Genomic DNA, 23,482 nt, shown 5'->3' with positions numbered 1-23,482 from the left:
ACAATATTGTTGAAAGATCTTAGATTATGAGACGTTTGAGGTAACAAAATGATCTTCCCTACTTATATTAATAATCTTTTTAATAGGCAGTTTTGCTCACAGTCTTAAAAGTTTACAAAACTGCTACGTGGACCAAATGAGAGGTAGTGGTACTGCGCACGCGCACATTGTTGTCCTTTCCAGCTATTGTTATGGGCCTACGTGGTTCTCTGTCACTACTGCGCATGCGCTGTTGTATACGTCGCTTTTGCTTGTGGCAGCAGTCGGCTACCGTCTCAGCTGCAGTGGTGCCGCCCCTATAGGTGCTTGTTACAGGAGGAAGAAAGATGGTGGTACTACGGCGGCTGAGACGGAGAGCGAAGGGGGCAGAGTAAGAGAGCGGGACGGGAGAGGAGAGAATTGGATAGTGGCGGGTTTTGAATAGGGATAAGTGGAGTCTGTGAGCACATTGGTACAATGTGACACTCAGCTAACACTCCATCACCTATATAAAGTAATTGCATAGCATCACTCATAACTGCATCTTAATAAGGCAGTAGCTGAGCATCACCTACACTATCGGTTAAACCAATAACTATACAGCAACTATGTCAATATTGCAGCATAAGGACTGGCAAAATCAGGGCATTAGTTATGGTAGCATCATATACTTAACTAAGAAAGGATCACTTATAGCCAGGTACCTACCTCTATATGACAGTATCAGCTATGTGAATAGTATGGTATAGCTTATGGTAATTGCATAGTATCACATATAACACTAATAACTATTGACAGTCGCCTAGCACCACATAGCAATAACTATGCATCACTCATGTCAATAAAAGAGCAGTAGCACGATCAGGGCATTATGTATTATCACCTATAGCTATGCATACCCTACCTTTATCAGCTGTGACAGAACAGCAGGGTTTTGTGTATGGTATTTACATAGTATTGCTTATAGTACTTATATGCACCAGACAATAGCATAGCTTCACTCATAGAAGTAAGCATGCACCATCTATACTAATAACTATGCATCACCTATGTCAATAAGACAGCATCAGCAGTGATAACATATATTGTGCTGAGAAAGAATTAACCATATCCATGCATCATCTACCTCTATATCAGCTATGAGAATAGTAGAACATTGCTTATGGTAATTACACAGCACTGATAATGTATCACCTGAATGCAACATACCACCCTTAGCTGTAACCATGCGCCACCTATGTCAATAAGACAGCTTCAGTAGTGGCAATATCAGGACATTGCCAATAGTAACCACATATACTGCTTTAAGAAAACCCAATCATTTATGGCAGAAAACATGCATCACCTATCTCAATATGACAGCATCAACTATAGTAGGGTATTGCCTATGATAAGTACCCTCACACTGCAATATAGGATGCTATGCATTACTAAATAGTAGCAAACCATCACCTATCTTAAAGGGACACTGAACCAAAAATGTTTCTTTTGTGATTCAGATAGAACATGCAATTTTAAGCAACTTTCTAATTTACTCATATTATCAATTTTTCTTTATTCTCTTGCTATCTTTATATAAAAAAGAAGGCATCTAAGCTTTTTTTCTTGGTTCAGTACTCTGGACAGCAGTTTTTGATTGGTGGATGAATTTATCCACCAATCAGCAAGGACAACCTAGTTTGTTCAGCCAAAAATGGGCCGGCATCTACACTTACATTCTTGCATTTCAAATAAAGATTCCAAGAGAATGAAGAAAATTTGCTAATAGGAGTAAATTAGAAAGTTGCTTAAAATGTCATGCTCTATCTGAATCACAAAAGAAAAAAATTGGGTACAGTGTCCCTTTAATAAGACATGTTTTATCTATAGCAATTATCATGAATGACCTATCTTAATAAGCCAGCATCAGATATGGCAATATCATGGTATCATCTGTGGTAATTACACACACATAAATATATAGTAGTAGTGGAAGTAGCTGTGGCAATAATAGGATATAGCTCATTACATTAAGAAGCATTACTTTACAGTAATGCTTAAAGGGACAGTCTACATCAGAATTTGTATTGTTTTAAAAAGATAGATAATCCCTTTATTACCCATTCCCCAGTTTTGCACAACCAACACAGTTATATTAATATACTTTTTACCTCTGTGATTACCTTGTATCTAAGCATCTTCTGACAGCCCCCCTGATCACATGACTTTTTATTTATTAACTAATGACTTGCATTTTAGCCAGTTAGTGCTGTGTTGTGCTGACTCTTAAATAACTCAACGTGCGTGAGCACAATGTTATCTATATGGCTTAAATGAACTAGCAATCTCTTGTTGTGAAAAGCTAATAAAAATGACGATAAGAGGCTGTCTGTAGTGGCTGAGAAACAGGCAGAAATTTGGAGGTTTAAATGTTATAAAGTATATTTATATAACAATGTTGTTTGTGCAAAGCTGGGGAATGGGTATTAAAGGTGTTATCTATCTTTTTAAACAATAACAATTTTACTGTTGACTGTCCCTTTAAGGCAATTACATAGCACATATTGCAATAAGACAGCATTATCTATAACATTAATATAGTATCACCTATAGCAGGGATGCAGCATCACTTGACACACTATTATCACCTGCAGCAATATGATAGCATCCCCTAAAGTAATAACAAGGGATACTGCATTGAGAAAGCATCATCTGTAGTTTCAGAATAGCTGAGTATTACATATTGCTATATGACAGCAGCAGCTATGGCAATTGACATCACCATCTATAGCCAGGGCTGAAAATTTCCCTAGTCCCATACAATTAATAAATTGCAGCAGACTTGTAAGAAATTAGTCCCTCCCCTGTATTTAACATTCAGTGGTCTGGTAGTTTTTTCATCTAGCGCTACTGATATTTTCTATTCATACTTTGCAATCTATGAAGGAAATCTACTTACATTTGTGTATCACATAAAAGAGAGTATTTTAAAATGTGCTAAATATGTCTATGTCTCAAACGTTTGGAAATCTGCCCTACTAGCCAATCAGCAGCTGATACTTAGATATCAGTTGCACACAAACAGTGTGTTTCTGATTTCAATGTAAACAATTTTGACTGTACTTTTTAAATACAAAGATAATTTAATTTTTTTTTGTTGTTTTCATTTAATCTGCTTCACGGCAGGATCATCTCTTAAAATAAAGATTTTTTAAATTCCTGATACTGCATCACCCAATGCACTAACACATTACAGTGACATTAAAACCTTGTCACATTTCTTAAAAGGATAGAAAGGTCAAAACTGAAATCAGTAGGGTGCATTTCAATTTTAAATAGAACCATTTTGCAATAATTCTTCAAGTATAAGTTATTTTGCTATTTCAGCGGCGCGTGCACATATGATATGAGTGCTCCGTGCACCAGCATTCAAACGCTACAACTTCTCAGAAAGTCAGCAGTGGCTTGTATGACACAAATTAAAGGGACACTGATTCAGATAGAACATGCAATTCAAGTGATTTGTGAAATGCTAGGATTGACCATTGAAACAAATAAAGGGGACTTTCATTCATGAAGTATAACACGCTTCATGCAGAAAGCTTTACTTGTTTCAAGCGATCGCCGCTCTGAGCTGCTAAGGAAGCCCACGGCAGATCGCTGTTTTGCTAAGAGGTGACGTTTCCACCTCTTAGCCAATAGCCGTGCGGTAAATCATGTGCACATATCTGGAGCGCTACATGGCATGAAATAGTTTTACTTTGTAGTGCTCTTGCATATAGATAATGTTTTTGCAACACATCCCTGCTTTTCAACAAAACATATCAAGAGAACGAAAAAAAATAATAGAAGTCAAATTAGAAATTTGTTTAAAATGTCATGGTTTATCATAAAAGGAAAATGTTGGGTTTTATATTCTTTAACTAGCAGTGTGTGTGTTTTTATATATATATATATATATATATATATATATATATATATATATATATATATATATATATATAGCCCTCAGTTTACGCCGGGGTTAGGTTCCAGAAGGAATGGTTGTAAATTGAATCCGTTGTAAATTGAAACCCAGTTTATAATGTACGTCAATGGGAAGTGAGGGAGTTAGATCCCAGGCCCCTCTCAAAATTGTCATAAGTAACACCTAATACATTAATTTTTAAGCTTTGAAATGAAGACTTTAAATGATAAACAGCTTTATAAACCTAATTAAATTATCACACAACAGACTGTATCATCAAACTAAGTTTAATTAACAAAAACATTTTTTTACATGCATTTTTCTGCAAACAGTTCTCTGCATTGTTAGCATGTTAGATAATATTGGGTCTGCACCTATTCTATGCATTTCAATCTGGAGCGATTAATAGGCAGTTAGGCACCCTAACCACAAGCAGCTGGACAGGAAGATAATAGGGAAGTGGCTGCTAGATCTTGTTGCTTGAAAGCTGCTCGATAGCTAAGGTCTGTTCTGTGTACACAGATTAATTTCAATCTGCTAAATTGCATAACTTTGCTGCAACACAAGCGGACAGCTCCACCTACTGGCTATTTTAATTAGTGCACTGCTTTTCAATGCTTTTCAATAGCGTCACATGACTGAAAAAAAGGTTGTTATTCTGAAACGGCACAAATTGAAACGGCGTAAACCGAGGGCCACCTGTATATGTATGTATATATATATATATATATATATATATATATATATATATATATATATATATATATATATATAATTTTAATGATACCAAAAACATTTTGATAATACATTTGTTGATTTTTTTTTTTAAATTGTTTGTATTTATTTAGTTTATGTTGTTATATTTCCAGGAGCTGTGAAATGTGCATTCCGAGCAAATCTGGACACTTGGAACAATCCTCTGATTGTTAATGGATTGTTATATTTGCGTTAACCTTTAAACTGCAAAACTAGCTCAGATATCCGAATGAAGAGACGCTGGATTTTAATGCACAAGAGACATGACCACTTTGCTTATATTTTTTGTCCTTTTTGATTGAATGAGCGTATTTCTGACTGAGCACGCTTTATTTTTTTACTATCTGGCCCACAGGCCTTTTATTTAACTTCATTTAATACTGGGCTTATACCCCCAGAAAACAATAGAGACACAATGTTTTCGGCTTTGAAGAAACTGGTCGGATCGGATGTGTCCGGTTTGAGAGACAAAAATATTCCTGCAGGACTGCAGTCCATGAACCAGGCTCTTCAGAGAAGGTTTGCAAAGGGCGTACAGTATAACAGTAAGTAAGCACTTGTGCCCCTGATACTGAGGAGGACGTTTCTGCCCTTTTTATCTTCCTCTCACCTCACTACCTGTCCCCTCGATCCTCTCATAACAACTACCCTCCCTCTCTGCTACTCTTACTCCAATCCTCACACATATGTTCCTCATCCTTTAAACATGCACAAGTCACACCTATCCTCAAAAAAACTTCTAATGATATAACCTCCCCATCCAACTACCGCCCTGTTTCCCTACTCCTCCTTGCCTCTAAACTTCCGGAATGGGTGGTTGATACACGTTTATCACACTTCCTCACATCAAACTCCATCCTTTATCCATTGCAATCTGGATTTTGCCCCCAACACTCCACTGAGACTTCAATTATTAACGTTACTCATGACCTACTTACAGCACAATTAAATGGCCACTTCTCTTTTAATCCTTCTTGGTCTGTATGCAGCCTTTGATACTATTGACCACCCTCTCTTGCTCCAAAACCTCAAATTCTTCAGCATTTACAATACAGCTGGCTCTGTCCTTGATCCCCTTTTCTTTTCAATCTATACAACGTCTTTAGTCTCCTTAAAGGGACACTGAACCCAAAAAAATTTCTTTCGTGATTCAGATAGAGCACGACATTTTAAGCAACTTTCTAATTTACTCCTATTATCAAATTTTCTTCATTCTCTTGGTATCTTTATTTGAAATGCAAGAATGTAAGTTTAGATGCCGGCCCATTTTTGGTGAACAACCTGGGTTGTCCTTGCTGATTGGTGGATAAATTCATCCACCAATAAAAAAAGTGCTGTCCAGAGGTCAGAACCAAAAAAAGCTTAGATGCCTTCTTTTTCAAATAAAGATAGTAAGGGAACGAAGAAAAATTGATAATAGGAGTAAATTAGAAAGTTGCTTAAAATTGCATGCTCTATCTGAATCACAAAAGAAAAAATTGGGTTCAGTGTCCCTTTAATAAAATCTAACAGGTTTTAATATCATTTGGTTGCTTGATGACACCTAAATCTACCTCTCTGCACCAGGCCTATCCCCTTCCTTGCTAACCCATGTCACTGACTGTCTTTCTGATATTTCTTCCTGGATGTCCTCTAACTACCTTCAGCTAAATCTCTCCAAAACAGAGCTCTTTATTTCCCCCCTTCATCCAAAATCTCTGTCCACCATCTTTCTATAACTGTTGATAACAATATAATTATTCCAACCCTGCATGCCGTGGGGTCACACTTGACTCAGATCTTTCTTTTACATCTCACATCCAGTCTTTGGCCAGCTCCTGCCGGCTCCACCTTAAAAACATCTCCAAAATTAGCCACTTTCTCACACAAGACACAACTATGATTTAAATTCACTCATTATCATCATTTCCCGCCTTGACTATGGCAACTCCATCCTCCCTGTTCTCCCCAGCTGCCATCTATCTCCTTTTTAATCTATAATGAAAGAATCTGCTAGGTGAAACCCATTTTTTTTTATTTACTTCTATTATCTAATTTGTTTTGTTCTTTTTGGTATCCTTTGATGAAAAGCATACCTATGTAGGATCAGAAGCTTCTGATTGATGGCTGCACATATATGCCTCCTGTTATTGGCTTACACATGTTCATTAATGTTTCTTCAACAAAGAATGAAGCAAGTTGGATATTAGCAGTACATTGGAAAGTTGTTTAAAATTATATTGTCTGAATCATGAAAGATAAAAAAAAAATTGGTTTCATGTCCCTTTAACTAAGGGCTTGTAAGGGCTGTAGCCACCAATCTGTGGCTGTGTGGTGAATGTACGTAAGGCGTTGATATTTGAAACAAAGATATTTATTTCTAAATAAATATTTATACTGCAGGTTCACTGAATCTGTATTATCCAAAAATGTGTGCAATTGTTAGACTCGACCTTCAAAGGATCAGTAAAATCTTGACTCTGTAATGTGCAGTAAAAACAGCTATGCCATATACTTTTATTCTTTATTTTGCCCCATTTTCATGTAATTTAGCTCTGAAAATTGTAGATTTTTTAATGTTCAGAACTGGAAATACACACTGTAGACTTCGCAAGGATAGCCCTGCTACATATCTTTCCCTAAATGGCTCCAGCAGATGAAAATTGATGCCCTTTGTACTAACATAATGATCGGGATTAGCCTTGTTGTCTGCAGATTGAAGCTTGGATTGGCTACTCCATAATGAGGCAAGGGGTGGGTGGAGTTTGGCTATTTAAAAACAGTTACAGCAAACAAGATATTAATTTGTTTTTAAAAGATTAAAGGAACACTGAACCCAATTTTTTTTCTTTCATGATTCAGATAGAGCATGACATTTTAAGCAATTTTCTAATTTACTCCTATTTTAAATTTTTCTTCGTTCTCTTGCTATCTTTATTTTAAAAGCAGGAATGTAAATCTTAGCAGCCAGCCCATTTTAGGTTCAGCACCATGGATAGCGATTGCTTATTGGAGGCTGACATTTACCCACCAATAAGCAAGCATAACCCAGGTTCTCAACCAAAAATGGGCCGGCTCCTATGCATCACATTCCTGCTTTATAAATAAAGATAGCAAGAGAACGAAGAAAATTGATAATAGGAGTAAATCAGAAAGTTGCTTAAAATGTTATGCTCTATCTGAATCATGAAAGAAAAAAAATTGGGTTTAGTGTCCCTTTAAGACTTGGCTTGGTTCTGACTGTGTCCTTAAACAATGGCTGCATTTTGAAGCATTACTAACTAGCTAGCTATGGGCTACTTGTGCATGTGACACACTACTTTATTCTCAGCAGTGCTTAACAACGTTACAAGTAAGGGATTAAAATATATATTGTTTACATGGGCTGCATATGTAGCATGCCCTATATTTTCAGTGGATATTGGTTGTGTTATAGTAATTTCTCACCTATTACAAGTCATTAGTTAAAGGGACATGAAACCCCACAGTTTTCTTTTATGACTGAGATATAGAGCACATGATTTTAAACAACTTTTCGATTTACATCTAGTATCAAATTTGTTTTGTTCTTTTAGTATCCTTTTCGGAAGGAGCAGCAATGCACTACTGGCAGCTAGCCGAACGGCATCTAGTCAGCCAATCACAAGAGTCAAAAGAGGCACCAATCACCAGCTAGCTTCAACCAGTGTAGGATATGTACATATTATTTTACAACAATGGATCACAAGGGAACAAAGTACATTTGAAAATAGAAGTGAATTTAAAAGTCTCTGTACTTTATCTGAATCATGCAAGTTTAATTTTTAAATTCCTATGCCTTTAAAGGACCAGTGAATACAGTAGATTTGCACAAACAACAAATACTTGATAAAAAGACAATGCAATAGAACTTCAAATGAGTAGTAGATTTTTCCAATCCTCCTGCATCATGTGACAGCTATCAGCCAATCACAAATGCCTATACGTATATTCTGTGACTTCTTGCACATGCTCAGTAGGAGCTGGTGACTCAAAAAGTGTAAATATAAAAAGACTGTGCACATTTTGTTAATGGAAGTAAATTGGAAAGTTGTTTATAATTGCATGTTCTATCTGAATCATGAAAGTTTAATATTGACTTGAGTGTCCCTTTAAGTAGTAGTGCCACCACATTATCCAAAGTAGTGCTATCTTCTTTACATTTTGTTGACACCTTAGCACTTAATACTGGACTTTTAAGTGCACTTGGAAAAACTATAGAAATAAAACAAATGAGGTTGAATTAAAATAGGGGACAATGGGTTTAAAAATTAAAATAGGGTTACGGAGTGCTAAGCTGGATTTACATTTTTTCTGTTTTTTACTATTTAAATTTTTTTTTTTGACTCCCCCCCCCCCCCCAAGGCAGAACATACAGTGATCTGAGATGTCATCGCAGAAAATGCAGCATGTCTGCAGAAAGAATGGGACACATGCAGGAACTGTCAGCGATTTTAACTTTGCAGCACTGCTCCACAATAGGCTGTACATTTCAAACAGAGCTGTGCTCTGGCTGCATTGTGTAAGTTTTCTTGAACACAGTGCATTCAGAACAAAGTGCTGTTTGAAGTGAACAGTCAAACATGCAGTAGACCTGCAAAGCAGCAGTGCATTGATTGTTGACTGGCACTCAGGGATTTTTCCAAACCTGCCCCCTAGCCTTTCCCAGTCGGCAAAGCTGTTTTTTCTCAATGTAAGACGTTTGTATGAGCAATGCACCTTTTTTAATACTACACTTCTATGTAAAACAAAGAGAAAAGGAAAGACATTTTGCAATTTCTTTTTTTGTCTGCAGCTGATTTGCAATGCAATTTTCAATTACTGCTCTATATTATAAAACTTTAAAAATGGCTTTATTCTCCAGTTAACCAACACATGCAATTGTACTGGTGCTTTAGTGTAACTGCCTAATTTGAAATTGAATTTTATTTAAATATGACCTGCAGAAACATTTTCACTAAACAAAAATCTCATTGCAGAAAGTGAAAAAAAGTTCTGCCTCTGGGCTCCCCCCACCCTAGATCCCCAAGACTTATACCGTTGAAAACAGTGGGTCTTGGGGGTCTGTAGCTGCCTGAGATACGGGCTTCTAAGCAGCATGCCCCCTTCCCTTATACTTTGTATTGTACATTTTAAATAAAGTTGCGCGGTGACGTCACTGCACGTAACAGGAAGCCCCGGCTACGCCTGTCACTATACTGACCCAATCGCAGGGGTGGGAGCCCCCAGATTGCTCTAAAGGTGGTTGAGTGCTAGCGACGGCTCTGAGCTGTTATTAGCACTCGAGGGGTTAAGAAGCAGTATAAGGATGAATATTTAACCTTATATAGAAAGTGTGCAGCAAAGATAAAACAAACACTGAATTACCTGAACAGATACAGAGATGCAGCATCTGTGGTACCTGACAGTAATATGTTTAGTGAGCGCCATAGAAGAAATGAGTGAATTCAAATGTCTTTTAAAAGCCGCGACAGAGCTCTAACTTGAATAAGTGTAACACACAATAAATCTTAAGGGGGTCTTGCAGCCAAAATAGGAATGGATATGGGTGCATTTTTGCAATATTACATGTATTAGCAAAAATGCTTTAAGATACAGCTGTTTTAAGAGTGTATTTAAAGTGAATGTAAAAGTGTCCGGTTTTTAAAAATACCATTAAAGGGACATGAAACACAATTTTTTTCTTTTGTGATTTAGAAAGAGCATGCAATTTGAAACAACTTTTTAATTTACTTATATTATCTAATTTGCTTCAGTCTCTTGATATACTTTGCTGAAAAGCATATCTAGATAGGCTCATTAGCTGCTGATTGGTTGCTGCACATAGATGCCTCAAGTGATTGGCTCACTTCTGTGCATTGCAATTACTTCAACAAAGGATATATAAATAATAAAGCAAATTAGATAATAGAAGTAAATTGGAATGGTGTTTAAAATTGTCTTCTCTACTTGAATCATGAAAAATAAATTTGGGGCTTAGTGTCACTTTAAATACGGGCACTTTCATTTATTAAAATTAACATTGCAGTGTTTTTTTAAATACTTACCTTTTTCTTTAGCAAACCCAGACCGCAATCCTCCGCCTGCAGATCCTCTGTACTTACCTCACCAATGACAAACCCGGCTTCCTCCTATCATGGCTTTCCCCAGAGCGCCCATCTCGTGAGGCCACGCCGTGATTGGAGAAAGCCTGATTCATCATTGCTGTGCTAAGTGCAGAGGAGCTGCGGGCGGAGGATCACGGTCTGGGTTTGCTAAAGAAAAAGGTAAGTATTTAAAGAACAAACAAAAAGCTACAATGTTAAACGGACACTGAACCCAATTTTTTTTATTTCGTGATTCAGATAGAGCATGCAATTTTAAGCAACTTTCTAATTTACTCCAATTATCAATTTTTCTTTGTTCTCTTGCTGTCTTTATTTGAAAAGGAAGGCATCTAAGCTTTTTTCTTGGTTCAAACTCTGGACAGCACTTTCTTATTGGTGGATGAATTTATCCACCAATCATCAAGGACAACCCAGGTTGTTCACCAAAAATGGGCCGGCATCTAAACTTACATTCTTGCATTTCAAATAAAGATACCAAGAGAATAAAGAAAATTTTATAATAGGAGTAAATTAGAAAGTTGCTTAAAATTTCATGCTCTATCTGAATCACGGAAGAAAACATTTGGGTTCAGTGTCCCTTTAAGTTTAATGAATGAAAGTGCCCCTGTTTAATTGTATTTTTAAAACGTATTAATTTAACTGTACATTCACTTTAAGTATGCACTGTACACCAGCATTTTAAACACAGTACTTGCTCACAGAGCCTAAGGTGCTTAGACTCTCTGGTAATGACTCAATGTATCAATTAATGACATGATACAAACCCCACTGGTGCTCTTAGCAGCTGCAGTATTTAAACTGCTGGTGCACTGAGAATATCTAGCTATGCTTCACACGCATGTGCATAGAAAAATATTAACACTAAAACAGTGAAAACTTTTACATTTATTGCCAATATATATGTATATTGTAAATATGTTTCTATTTAAAAATGTAATTCATCTATGTGTATTTCAATCTTGACCGGAATGTCCCTTCAACCACAAATGTAGTGCTATGGAATTCACACAAGTTCTATTCACATACTATAATCCTTGCAGTCTTGTGCTCACTTTGTAATCTTTTTTTTAAATTTATTTTTTTAACCCTTTGAGTGCTAAGCACTTTCCCACCTGGGTGCTAATATTTTCTATGTTTTTTTTATTTTTTTAATTTTTGAAAAAAAACGTTTAAACTTTTTTTTTTTTTTTTTTTACAGACTTACACTGTTGGAAAGGTTAGGTGATTATCTTTCCAACAGTGGGTCTTGGGGGTCTGTAGCTGCTTAGATGCCTGAGATAAAGGCTTCTAAGCAGCATGCACCCTCCTCCTATACTTAACATTGTTAAGTATAAATAAAGTTGCGCAGTGACATCACCGCGCATCACGTGAAGCCCCGGCAATGCCTGTCACTCTACAGGAACAATCGCCGGGGTAGGAGCGGTTAGGAGCCCCCAGATCTCCCTCAAGCTCTGAGCCGTCATTAGCACCAGAGCGAGAAACTCTGTGACGGCTCATAGCCGTCATTAGCACTCAAAGGGTTAAATTTAGTTTAGTTTCTATACAGTTCTTCTGATTATGGGCTAGATTACAAATGGAGCACATTTTTTTTGCGCGCCCACAAACGAGATAAATAATCATGACAAGTGGCTGGTTATTGCTACCGCGAGCTTGCTTTAGCAAATATCGCTTATAAAATTAATCAGCGATCCGATATCTGGTTAATTGTATATACGTGCCTCAAATGCCCCCAAAATACAGTGTAGTGTATTTTATTAACAAAATACAAATTGTAGCATTTTTATTTTTTAATAATTTAACTGCACTAGGCAGTATTTTGGGGGCTAAAGTTAGCGGGGGTGGGGTGTTAGAAAAAAAACAGCACTGAAAAGTGCCTTTACATTGCGGTCTATGGGAACTGTGTGTTCCCAGTACATATATGTGTATATGATTATATACATATATATTTAATATTGCTGCACGACTTACCCCCTTCGCTGCGCTTAGGTTCTGTGCCATATTTGACGGCATGAGAACGAGGCACCCATTTGAGCCTATGGAAGCGCGCTCTCGCGTTCGCATTGTTGTGCTGGTATTACTCAGAGTGCAAATATCGCTTTCACAAAAGTGATATTTCGTGCTCCACTTGTAATCTGACCCTATATGAGTAATGGTCGCTGCCATGTTGGAACCTAGAGTTTCCTTTATATAATATCTGCTAAAGACAATTAGAGGCAGATATAAAACAGGCAATAAAAGAAACTGCAAACAATAGATTTGTGGAATATAGTCTTGTTAAATTGTCTATCTAACTGGGTTTTCACATAGCCTTGTGTGAACACACTGTTTTAGATTTGTCCCTAACTGTCCTCAGCAGAAGAGATAGATACGGGGAAACCTAGGTTACAATTAAAATTGTTACAAGATTCAGAGTTAAATTATAGGAAGAGGGGACAAAATAATGAATGTACATTGTAAAGTTTTTTTTTTTTTTACTACACACAATTAAATACTGAAGATTACAATCTCAGGCTCTTTAATGTGCCTTTAAGAAATCCAACAACATTGATATGCTCTGCATTATTGATAATGCTAAGGTGAAACTCATGGTATGTTGTAAGACTTTGTATTTGGAGCTGCACTCATGCATAATAATTAGATATAGCGGCTGTACGTTATTTTCTGGTTGAGCATGTGATTTTGTGCATGTGACCTGTGCTGATCAGTGTTCAATGGCTAATGAAACAGACCTGCTATAGAACACACAGGCCCAGTAGCCTTTTACAATGGAACTTATGATCAGTCATAAGAGATAAGTGGGGGGGGGGGGTCTAAACTTGCTTATCTCACAGTATTTTTAGCAAGTGTACAGATCTTTACTTGTTTGCCAATTATAGAACAGTCTTCCAGTACAAGTGGTAGGGAGATATAAACACTAAAGGAATCCAGTATCATGCACAAAAGACTGTGCTGAGGATTAATAAAATTGGCAGTGAAATAATTGAAAAAAGCAAACCAATTAATTAAAGTGACATTAAAGTAAAAACTAAAACCTCCATGATTCAGACAGTGTGCAGTTTTAAACACATGTACAATTTAATTCTGTTATAAAATTTGCTTTGTTCTGGCTGTCTTTTGTTGAAGAGTAAAGCTAGAGGTGGGTTGATAGCTTAGGAGTGTGCATGTGTCTTTAGCAGTCTATAGCCTCAGTGTTGGCAACAATGTATAACATTACTATGGGCTCGATATATCAAGCTATTCGCCCCCCTACCACTACAAGAGAACCTGCAGTCATGATTTATCAAGCAGCTTCCTAACCTCTCCACCTCTTAGGTGGAAAATTTCACCTGGGAGATTGACAGCTCCTGCCCGCGCGTGATTGGCTGTGCGCGGGCAGGGGGTGGCATTGCAGGTGAGCTCAAAATTGCGCTTGTGTGCAATTAGCTTGATAAATCGAGCCCTATAACTGGTACACATAGAGAGCTAAAGAAACGTGCCCACTCCTGAGCTCTTATGAACCTACCTAGGTTTACTCTTCAACAAAGGATAGCAAGAGAACAAGCCTAATTTGATAATAGAAGTAAATTGCACGTTATTTAAAATTATGCATTCTTTCTGAATTACAAAAGGTCAGTTTTGACTTTAGTGTCCCTTTAAAGAAAACATCCTCAAACTTGGCCCTCCAGATGTTTTGGAACTACATTTCCCATGATGCTCAGCCGGAATCTTTTTATATGTATGCACTCTGAGGCACCAGCACCTACTGCACATGTGCAAGAGTTCACAATGTATTTGTATACTAGTCTGTGGTTGGCTGATGGCTGTCGCATGATACAGGGAGCCGGCAAACGTAGACATTTCTTTTTTAAATTCAAAGTGTTATTGCATTGTTTTTCTCCTGTTAAGTGTAGTCAGTCCACGGGTCATCCATTACTTATGGGATTATAACTCCTCCCTAACAGGAAGTGCAAGAGGATCACCCAAGCAGAGCTGCTATATAGCTCCTCCCCTCTACGTCATACCCAGTCATTCTCTTGCACCTAACTAATAGATAGGACGTGTGAGAGGACTGTGGTTGTTAAACTTAGTTTTTATTTCTTCAATCAAAAGTTTGTTATTTTAAACAGCACCGGAGTGTGTTGTTTTTTCTCAGGCAGCATTAGAAGAAGAATCTACCTGAGTTGTGTATGATCTTAGCGGACGTAACTAAGATCCATTTGCTGTTCTCGGCCATTCTGAGGAGCGAGGTAACTTCAGAACAGGGGACAGCGGGCAGGGTACACCTGCAAGGAGGTATGTTGCAGTATATTATTTTCTAAGGAATGGAATTGACTGAGAAAATACTGCTAATACCGATGTAATGTAAGTGCAGCCTTAAATGCAGTAGTAGCAACTGGTATCAGGCTGATATGTATGTATGTTTGCACTGAAGTATTTCTGGGGAATGGCACTTCACTAAGAAAATACTGTATACATATAACTTATAGCCTATTCTGCAGTGAAAGCGACTAGCAGCAGGCTTTTTAATAATATTTCATAATTTTATATTTAAAACGTTTACTGTCAGGTTAATCGTTTTTTTCTCTGAGGTACTTGGTGAAAAATTTTATGGGCATTATTTTTCCACATGGCTGTCGTTTGTTTTTTGAATAAAATCAGTTTACTGAGCTTCTCCACTGTTGTATTAGGAGTGGGAGGGGCCTATTTTGGCGCTTTATTGCGCAGTAGAAATTCAGTCACAGTCTTCCTTTTTCTCCCTGCATGATCCAGGACGTCTCTACAGAGCTCAGGGGTCTCCAAAACTAGTTTTGAGGGAGGTAATCACTCACAGCAGATGATGATGTGATAAAAACGTTTATATTTTTAATTGTTATCCGTTTTTTGGTATTAAGGGGTTAATCATCCATTTGCTAGTGGGTGCAATCCTTTGCTAACTTATTGCATTTACTGTGAAAATTTGGTTGCTATAACTAATCCGGTTCATTGTTATTTCAACTGTGACAGTTTTGTGTGCTTCTTAAAGGCACAGTAACGTTTTTTATATTGCTTGTAAATTTTTTTGAAAAGTATTTTCCAAGCTTGCTAGTCTAATTGCTAGTTTGTTTAAACATGTCTGACACAGAGGAATCTCTTTGTGCAATATGTTCAAAGGCCAATGTGGAGCCCAATAGAAATTTGTGTACTAATTGCATTGATGCTACTTTAAGTAAAAGCCAATCTGTACATGTCAAGAAAATTTCACCAGACAACGAGGGGGAAGTTATGCCGACTAACTCTCCTCACGTGTCAGTACCTGCATCTCCCGCTCAGGAGGTGCGTGATATTGTGGCGCCAAGTACATCAGGGCGGCCCTTACAAATCACTTTGCAAGACATGGCTAATGTTATGACTGAAGTTTTATCTAAATTGCCAGAACTTAGGGGTAAACGCGACCACTCTGGGGTGAGAACAGAGTGCGCTGATAATACTAGGGCCATGTCTGATACTGCGTCACAATTTGCAGAACATGAAGACGGAGAGCTTCATTCTGTGGGTGACGGATCTGATCCAAATAAACTGGATTCAGACATTTCAAATTTTAAATTTAAGCTTGAGAACCTCCGTGTGTTACTAGGGGAGGTATTAGCGGCTCTGAATGATTGTAACACGGTTGCAATCCCAGAGAAAATATGTAGGCTGGATAAATATTTTGCGGTACCGACGTGTACTTACGTTTTTCCTATACCTAAAAGGCTTACAGAAATTGTTAACAAGGAGTGGGATAGACCCGGTGTGCCTTTCTCACCCCCTCCTATATTTAGAAAAATGTTTCCAATAGACGCCACCACACGGGACTTATGGCAGACGGTCCCTAAGGTGGAGGGAGCAGTTTCTACTTTGGCTAAGCGCACCACTATCCCGGTGGAGGATAGCTGTGCTTTTTCAGATCCAATGGATAAAAAGTTAGAGGGTTACCTTAAGAAAATGTTTGTTCAACAAGGTTTTATATTACAACCCCTTGCATGCATTGCGCCTGTCACGGCTGCGGCGGCATTCTGGTTTGAGTCTCTGGAAGAGACCATTAGCTCAGCTACGTTGGATGAGATTACAGACAAGCTTAGAGTCCTTAAGCTAGCTAATTCATTTATTTCTGATGCCGTAGTACATTTAACTAAACTTACGGCTAAGAACTCCGGATTCGCCATTCAGGCGCGCAGAGCGCTGTGGCTTAAATCCTGGTCAGCCGATGTGACTTCTAAATCTAAATTGCTTAACATACCTTTCAAGGGGCAGACATTATTCTGGCCCGGTTTGAAAGAAATTATCGCTGACATTACTGGAGGTAAGGGCCATGCCCTGCCTCAAGACAGAGCCAAACCAAGGGCTAGACAGTCTAATTTTCGTGCCTTTCGTAACTTCAAGGCAGGAGCAGCATCAACTTCCTCCGCTCCAAAACAGGAAGGAACTGTTGCTCGCTACAGACAGGGCTGGAAACCTAACCAGACCTGGAACAAGGGCAAGCAGGCCAGAAAACCTGCTGCTGCCCCTAAGACAGCATGAAGTGAGGGCCCCCAATCCGGAAACGGATCTAGTGGGGGGCAGACTTTCTCTCTTCGCCCAGGCTTGGGCAAGAGATGTCCAGGATCCCTGGGCGTTAGAGATCATATCTCAGGGATATCTTCTGGACTTCAAAGCTTCTCCTCCAAAAGGGAGATTTCATCTTTCAAGGTTGTCAGCAAACCAGATAAAGAAAGAGGCGTTTCTACGCTGTGTACAAGATCTTTTACTAATGGGAGTGATCCACCCGGTTCCGCGGTCGGAACACGGACAAGGGTTTTACTCAAATCTGTTTGTGGTTCCCAAGAAAGAGGGAACCTTCAGACCAATCTTGGATTTAAAGATCCTAAACAAATTCCTAAGAGTTCCATCGTTCAAAATGGAAACTATTCGGACAATCTTACCCATGATCCAAAAGGGTCAGTACATGACCACAGTGGATTTAAAGGATGCCTACCTTCACATACCGATTCACAAAGATCATTACCGGTACCTAAGGTTTGCCTTCCTAGACGGGCATTACCAGTTTGTAGCTCTTCCCTTCGGGTTAGCTACTGCTCCAAGAATCTTCACAAAGGTTCTGGGTTCTCTTCTGGCGGTACTAAGACCGCGAGGAATATCAGTAGCTCCGTACCTAGACGACATTCTGATACAAGCGTCAAGTTTCCAAGCTGCCAAGTCTCATACAGAGTTAGTACTGGCATTTCTAAGGTCACATGGGTGGAAGGTGAACGAAGAAAAGAGTTCTCTATTGCCACTCACAAGAGTTCCCTTCTTAGGGACTCTTATAGATTCGGTAGAAATGAAAATTTACCTGACAGAGGACAGGTTAACAAAACTCCTAAATGCTTGCCGTGTCCTTCATTCCATTCCACACCCGTCAGTGGCTCAATGCATGGAGGTAATCGGCTTAATGGTAGCGGCAATGGACATAGTACCCTTTGCACGCCTGCATCTCAGACCACTGCAATTGTGCATGCTAAGTCAGTGGAATGGGGATTACTCAGATTTGTCCCCTATGCTGAATCTGGATCAAGAGACCAGAAATTCTCTTCTATGGTGGCTCTCTCGGCCACATCTGTCCAAAGGGATGCCCTTCAGCAGACCAGATTGGACGATTGTAACAACAGACGCCAGCCTGCTAGGTTGGGGCGCTGTCTGGAATTCCCTGAAGACTCAGGGATCATGGACTCAGGAGGAGAGTCTCCTTCCCATAAACATTCTGGAATTAAGAGCAGTTTTCAATGCCCTTCTGGCTTGGCCTCAGTTAGCAACTCTGAGGTTCATCAGGTTTCAGTCGGACAACATCACGACTGTGGCTTACATCAACCATCAGGGAGGGACAAGGAGTTCCCTAGCGATGATGGAAGTCTCAAAGATAATTCACTGGGCAGAGTCTCACTCTTGCCACCTATCAGCGATCCACATCCCAGGCGTGGAGAACTGGGAGGCGGATTTTCTAAGTCGCCAGACTTTTCATCCGGGGGAGTGGGAACTTCATCCGGAGGTCTTTGCCCAAATACTTCGGCGTTGGGGCAAACCAGTTCTGGATCTCATGGCGTCTCGCCAGAACGCCAAGCTTCCTTGTTACGGGTCCAGGTACAGGGACCCGGGAGCGGTTCTGATAGATGCTCTGACAGCACCTTGGGCCTTCAACATGGCTTATGTGTTTCCACCCTTCCCGATGCTTCCTCGATTGATTGCCAGGATCAAACAGGAGAGAGCATCAGTGATTCTAATAGCGCCTGCGTGGCCACGCAGGACCTGGTATGCAGATCTAGTGGACATGTCATCCTGTCCACCTTGGTCTCTGCCTCTGAGACAGGACCTTCTGATTCAGGGTCCTTTCAAACATCAAAATCTAATTTCTCTGAGGCTGACTGCATGGAGATTGAACGCTTGATTTTATCAAAGCGTGGATTTTCGGAGTCAGTAATTGATACCTTAATACAGGCGAGGAAACCTGTTACCAGGAAAATTTACCATAAAATATGGCGTAAATATTTGCATTGGTGCGAATCCAAGAGTTACTCATGGAGTAAGGTTAGGATTCCTAGGATATTGTCTTTTCTACAAGAAGGTTTAGAAAAGGGTTTATCTGCTAGTTCTTTAAATGGACAGATCTCAGCTCTGTCCATCCTTTTACACAAACGTCTGTCAGAAGTTCCAGACGTTCAGGCTTTTTGTCAGGCTTTGGCCAGGATTAAGCCTGTGTTTAAGACTGTTGCTCCGCCGTGGAGCTTAAACTTAGTTCTTAACGTTTTACAGGGTGTTCCGTTTGAACCCCTTCATTCCATTGATATCAAGCTGTTATCTTGGAAAGTTCTGTTTTTAATGGCTATTTCCTCGGCTCGAAGAGTCTCTGAGTTATCGGCCTTACATTGTGATTCTCCTTATCTGATTTTTTCATTCAGACAAGGTTGTTCTGCGTACTAAACCTGGGTTCTTACCTAAGGTAGTCACTAACAGGAATATCAATCAAGAGATTGTTGTTCCATCATTGTGCCCTAACCCTTCTTCAAAGAAGGAACGACTTCTGCACAATCTGGACGTAGTCCGTGCCCTGAAATTTTATTTACAGGCAACTAAAGATTTTCGCCAAACTTCTTCCCTGTTTGTCGTTTATTCTGGACAGAGGAGAGGTCAAAAAGCTTCTGCTACCTCTCTCTCTTTCTGGCTTCGTAGCATAATACGTTTAGCCTATGAGACTGCTGGACAGCAGCCTCCTGAAAGAATTACAGCTCATTCTACTAGAGCTGTGGCTTCCACTTGGGCCTTTAAGAATGAGGCCTCTGTTGAACAGATTTGCAAGGCTGCAACTTGGTCTTCACTTCACACTTTTTCCAAATTTTACAAATTTGACACTTTTGCTTCTTCGGAGGCTGTTTTTGGGAGAAAGGTTCTTCAGGCAGTGGTTCCTTCCGTGTAAAGATCCTGCCTGTCCCTCCCGTCATCCGTGTAATGGATGACCCGTGGACTGACTACACTTAACAGGAGAAAACAAAATTTATGCTTACCTGATAAATTCCTTTCTCCTGTAGTGTAGTCAGTCCACGGCCCGCCCTGTTTTTTTATGGCAGGTTTAAATTTTAAATTAAACTCCAGTCACCACTGCACCCTATAGTTTCTCCTTTCTCGTTTGGTTTCGGTCGAATGACTGGGTATGACGTAGAGGGGAGGAGCTATATAGCAGCTCTGCTTGGGTGATCCTCTTGCACTTCCTGTTAGGGAGGAGTTATAATCCCATAAGTAATGGATGACCCGTGGACTGACTACACTACAGGAGAAAGGAATTTATCAGGTAAGCATAAATTTTGTTTTTTTTCTTATTTATTATGCATTTGTTAAATGCATAGGTAAATAAAATGAGCATGGGTACATTTCAGTTTGAAAGAAACGTTTTTTTTTGCAATATTCTTCTATTAACGTGATTACTGTTTTTCAGTGGCATATGCACATATGTTGAGGGGGCTGTGCACCTGTATTCAAGCTCAGAGAGAGGTCAGTAGTGTAGATTGTGTATGTGAAGACATTTATTTGTATCATACAAACTACTGCTGCTGACCCTCTGAGAAGCAGTGGTGTGTAAATACTGGTGCACAGGTTCTCAAAGCATATGTGCGTATGCCCCTAAAAAACTTTGATAAGCATTTTTACAAATGGATGTACACTGCAAAAATACTTCTGTTGCAAATGGAAAAGCACCCAAGCACATTTCTATTTTGAGTTTTCTATCCCTTTAATTATGCAATGATACTGTATTTAATGGTCCTTTTAAAGGGACTTATTGCATGTGTCAGCAATAAAGGGGGCATAAGACACCTAGTCATTACAAGACTTTTTTTCTTTTGTCTTCGAATAGATAAACATAGCAATTTAGTGTAAAAACTTTCAGAACAGATTAACACTTTTTTCTCTGCAGTAGTTCTTTAAGTTGTTTAGAGGTCAGCTTTTGGAGGAGCTAGTCCAGGTCTTGTTGCCACTGTTGTATTTTTAGAAAATGTTCCATTGTTTTGCTCTGTTAGCAGCCAGTTAGATATGTAGCAGGGTTAGGCTTGTGAAAATTTACTTTACTCTTGGTATCTGTTGTTGAAGAGCTAGGTAGACTTATTAGCAAGCACAGGTCATTTTCCTGGCCAATTTGACACAATCACAATATCGCGTTTAGTCTGTTTTCCCCACTCTCAAATAGGTTTTCAGATCGTCTATAAAATTCCTATTTCTCCTGTGGGGGTTGGTAAAGTTTTCTGTAATCACAATCTATTTGGTGTCACTCTACAGCACTTTTTCAAGACCAGTTTTGCTTTTTTGAATTCAACACCTGTAGGCACTTGAAAAGGGCATTTTGGACATATTTGTAATTATTTCACTGCTGTTTGGAAATAGTCTATTATCTTGCTCATCTGCAGAACACTCTGAAATGGCCACAGGAGACATTGGAGAGGTTTATTGATATACATGATATGCTTCATCAGCCACAGCGCTCCCCCCTCCCTGTAACCCGCATCAGCCACAGCGATCCCCCATCCCTGTAACCCGCATCAGCCACAGCGCTCCCCTCTCCCTGTAACCCACATCATCCACAGCGCTCCCCCCCTCCATGTAACCCGCATCAGCCACAGCGCTCCTCCCTCCCTGTAACCCGCATCAGCCACAGTGCTCCCCCCTCCCTGTAACGCGCATCAGCCACAGCGCTCCCCCCTCCCTGTAACCCGCATCAGCCACAGCGCTCCTCCCTCCCTGTAACCCACATCAGCCACAGCGCTCCCCCCTCCCTGTAACCCGCATCAGCCACAGCGCTCCTCCCTCCCTGTAACCCGCATCAGCCACAGCGCTCCCCCCTCCCTGTAACCCGCATCAGCCACAGCGCACCCCCCCTCCCTGTAACCCGCATCAGCCACAGCGCTTCCCCCTCCCTGTAACCCGCATCAGCCACAGCGCACCCCCCTCCCTGTAACCCGCATCAGCCACAGCGCACCCCCCTCCCTGTAACCCGCATCAGCCACAGCGCACCCCCTCCCTGTAACCCGCATCAGCCACAGCGCTCCCCCCTCCCTGTAACCCGCATCAGCCACAGCGCACCCCCCTCCCTGTAACCCGCATCAGCCACAGCGCACCCCCCTCCCTGTAACCCGCATCAGCCACAGCGCTCCCAGTAAGTCGGCCCCCCTCCCTGTTACCCGCATGAGCCACAGCGCACCCCCCTCCCTGTAACCCGCATCAGCCACAGCGCACCCCCCTCCCTGTAACCCGCATCAGCCACAGCGCACCCCCCTCCCTGTAACCCGCATCAGCCACAGCGCACCCCCCTCCCTGTAACCCGCATCAGCCACAGCGCACCCCCTCCCTGTAACCCGCATCAGCCACAGCGCACCCCCCTCCCTGTAACCCGCATCAGCCACAGCGCACCCCCCTCCCTGTAACCCGCATCAGCCACAGCGCTCCCAGTAAGTCGGCCCCCCTCCCTGTAACCCGCATCAGCCACAGCGCTCCCCCCCTCCCTGTAACCCGCATCAGCCACAGCGCTCCCCCCTCCCTGTAACCCGCATCAGCCACAGCGCTCCCCAGTAAGTCGGCCCCCCTCCCTGTAACCCGCATCAGCCACAGCGCTCCCCCTTCCCTGTAACCCGCATCAGCCACAGCGCTCCCCCTTCCCTGTAACCCGCATCAGCCACAGCGCTCCCCCCTCCCTGTAATCCACATCAGCCACAGCGCACCCCCCTCCCTGTAACCCGCATCAGCCACAGCGCTCCCCCCTCCCTGTAACCCGCATCAGCCACAGCGCTCCCCCCTCCCTGTAACCCGCATCAGCCACAGCGCTCCCCCCTCCCTGTAACCCGCATCAGCCACAGCGCTCCCCCCTCCCTGTAATCCGCATCAGCCACAACGCTCCCCCCTCCCTGTAACCCGCATCAGCCACAGCACACCCCCTCCCTGTAACCCGCATCAGCCACAGCGCACCCCCCTCCCTGTAACCCGCATCAGCCACAGCGCACCCCCCTCCCTGTAACCCGCATCAGCCACAGCGCACCCCCCTCCCTGTAACCTGCATCAGCCACAGCGCTCCCAGTAAGTCGGCCCCCCTCCCTGTAACCTGCATCAGCCACAGCGCACCCCCCTCCCTGTAACCCGCAACAGCCACAGCGCTCCCCCCTCCCTGTAACCCGCATCAGCCACAGCG

At 41.0% G+C, this 23,482-nt stretch overlaps 1 protein-coding gene across 2 annotated transcripts in view; it reads left to right on the top strand.

Annotated features, from left to right (window-relative positions):
• The first annotated feature begins 291 nt into the window (after nt 1-291).
• The window catches only part of RABL6 (RAB, member RAS oncogene family like 6), a 169,799-nt gene continuing 146,608 nt past the window's right edge, over nt 292-23,482 (top strand). For both annotated transcript variants that reach the window (XM_053695822.1, XM_053695821.1), the window contains exons 1-2: nt 292-370; nt 4,795-5,226. In XM_053695822.1, the coding sequence (XP_053551797.1) occupies nt 5,097-5,226 (130 nt within the window). In that variant the 5' untranslated portion in view covers nt 292-370; nt 4,795-5,096. The remainder of the gene's footprint in view (nt 371-4,794; nt 5,227-23,482) is intronic.

The sequence above is a fragment of the Bombina bombina genome, chromosome 12, assembly GCF_027579735.1.
Source record: "Bombina bombina isolate aBomBom1 chromosome 12, aBomBom1.pri, whole genome shotgun sequence".
Lineage (NCBI taxonomy): Eukaryota > Metazoa > Chordata > Amphibia > Anura > Bombinatoridae > Bombina > Bombina bombina.
Note: the sequence above shows the minus strand (reverse complement) of the source record. Positions and strands in the feature narration are given on the sequence as shown.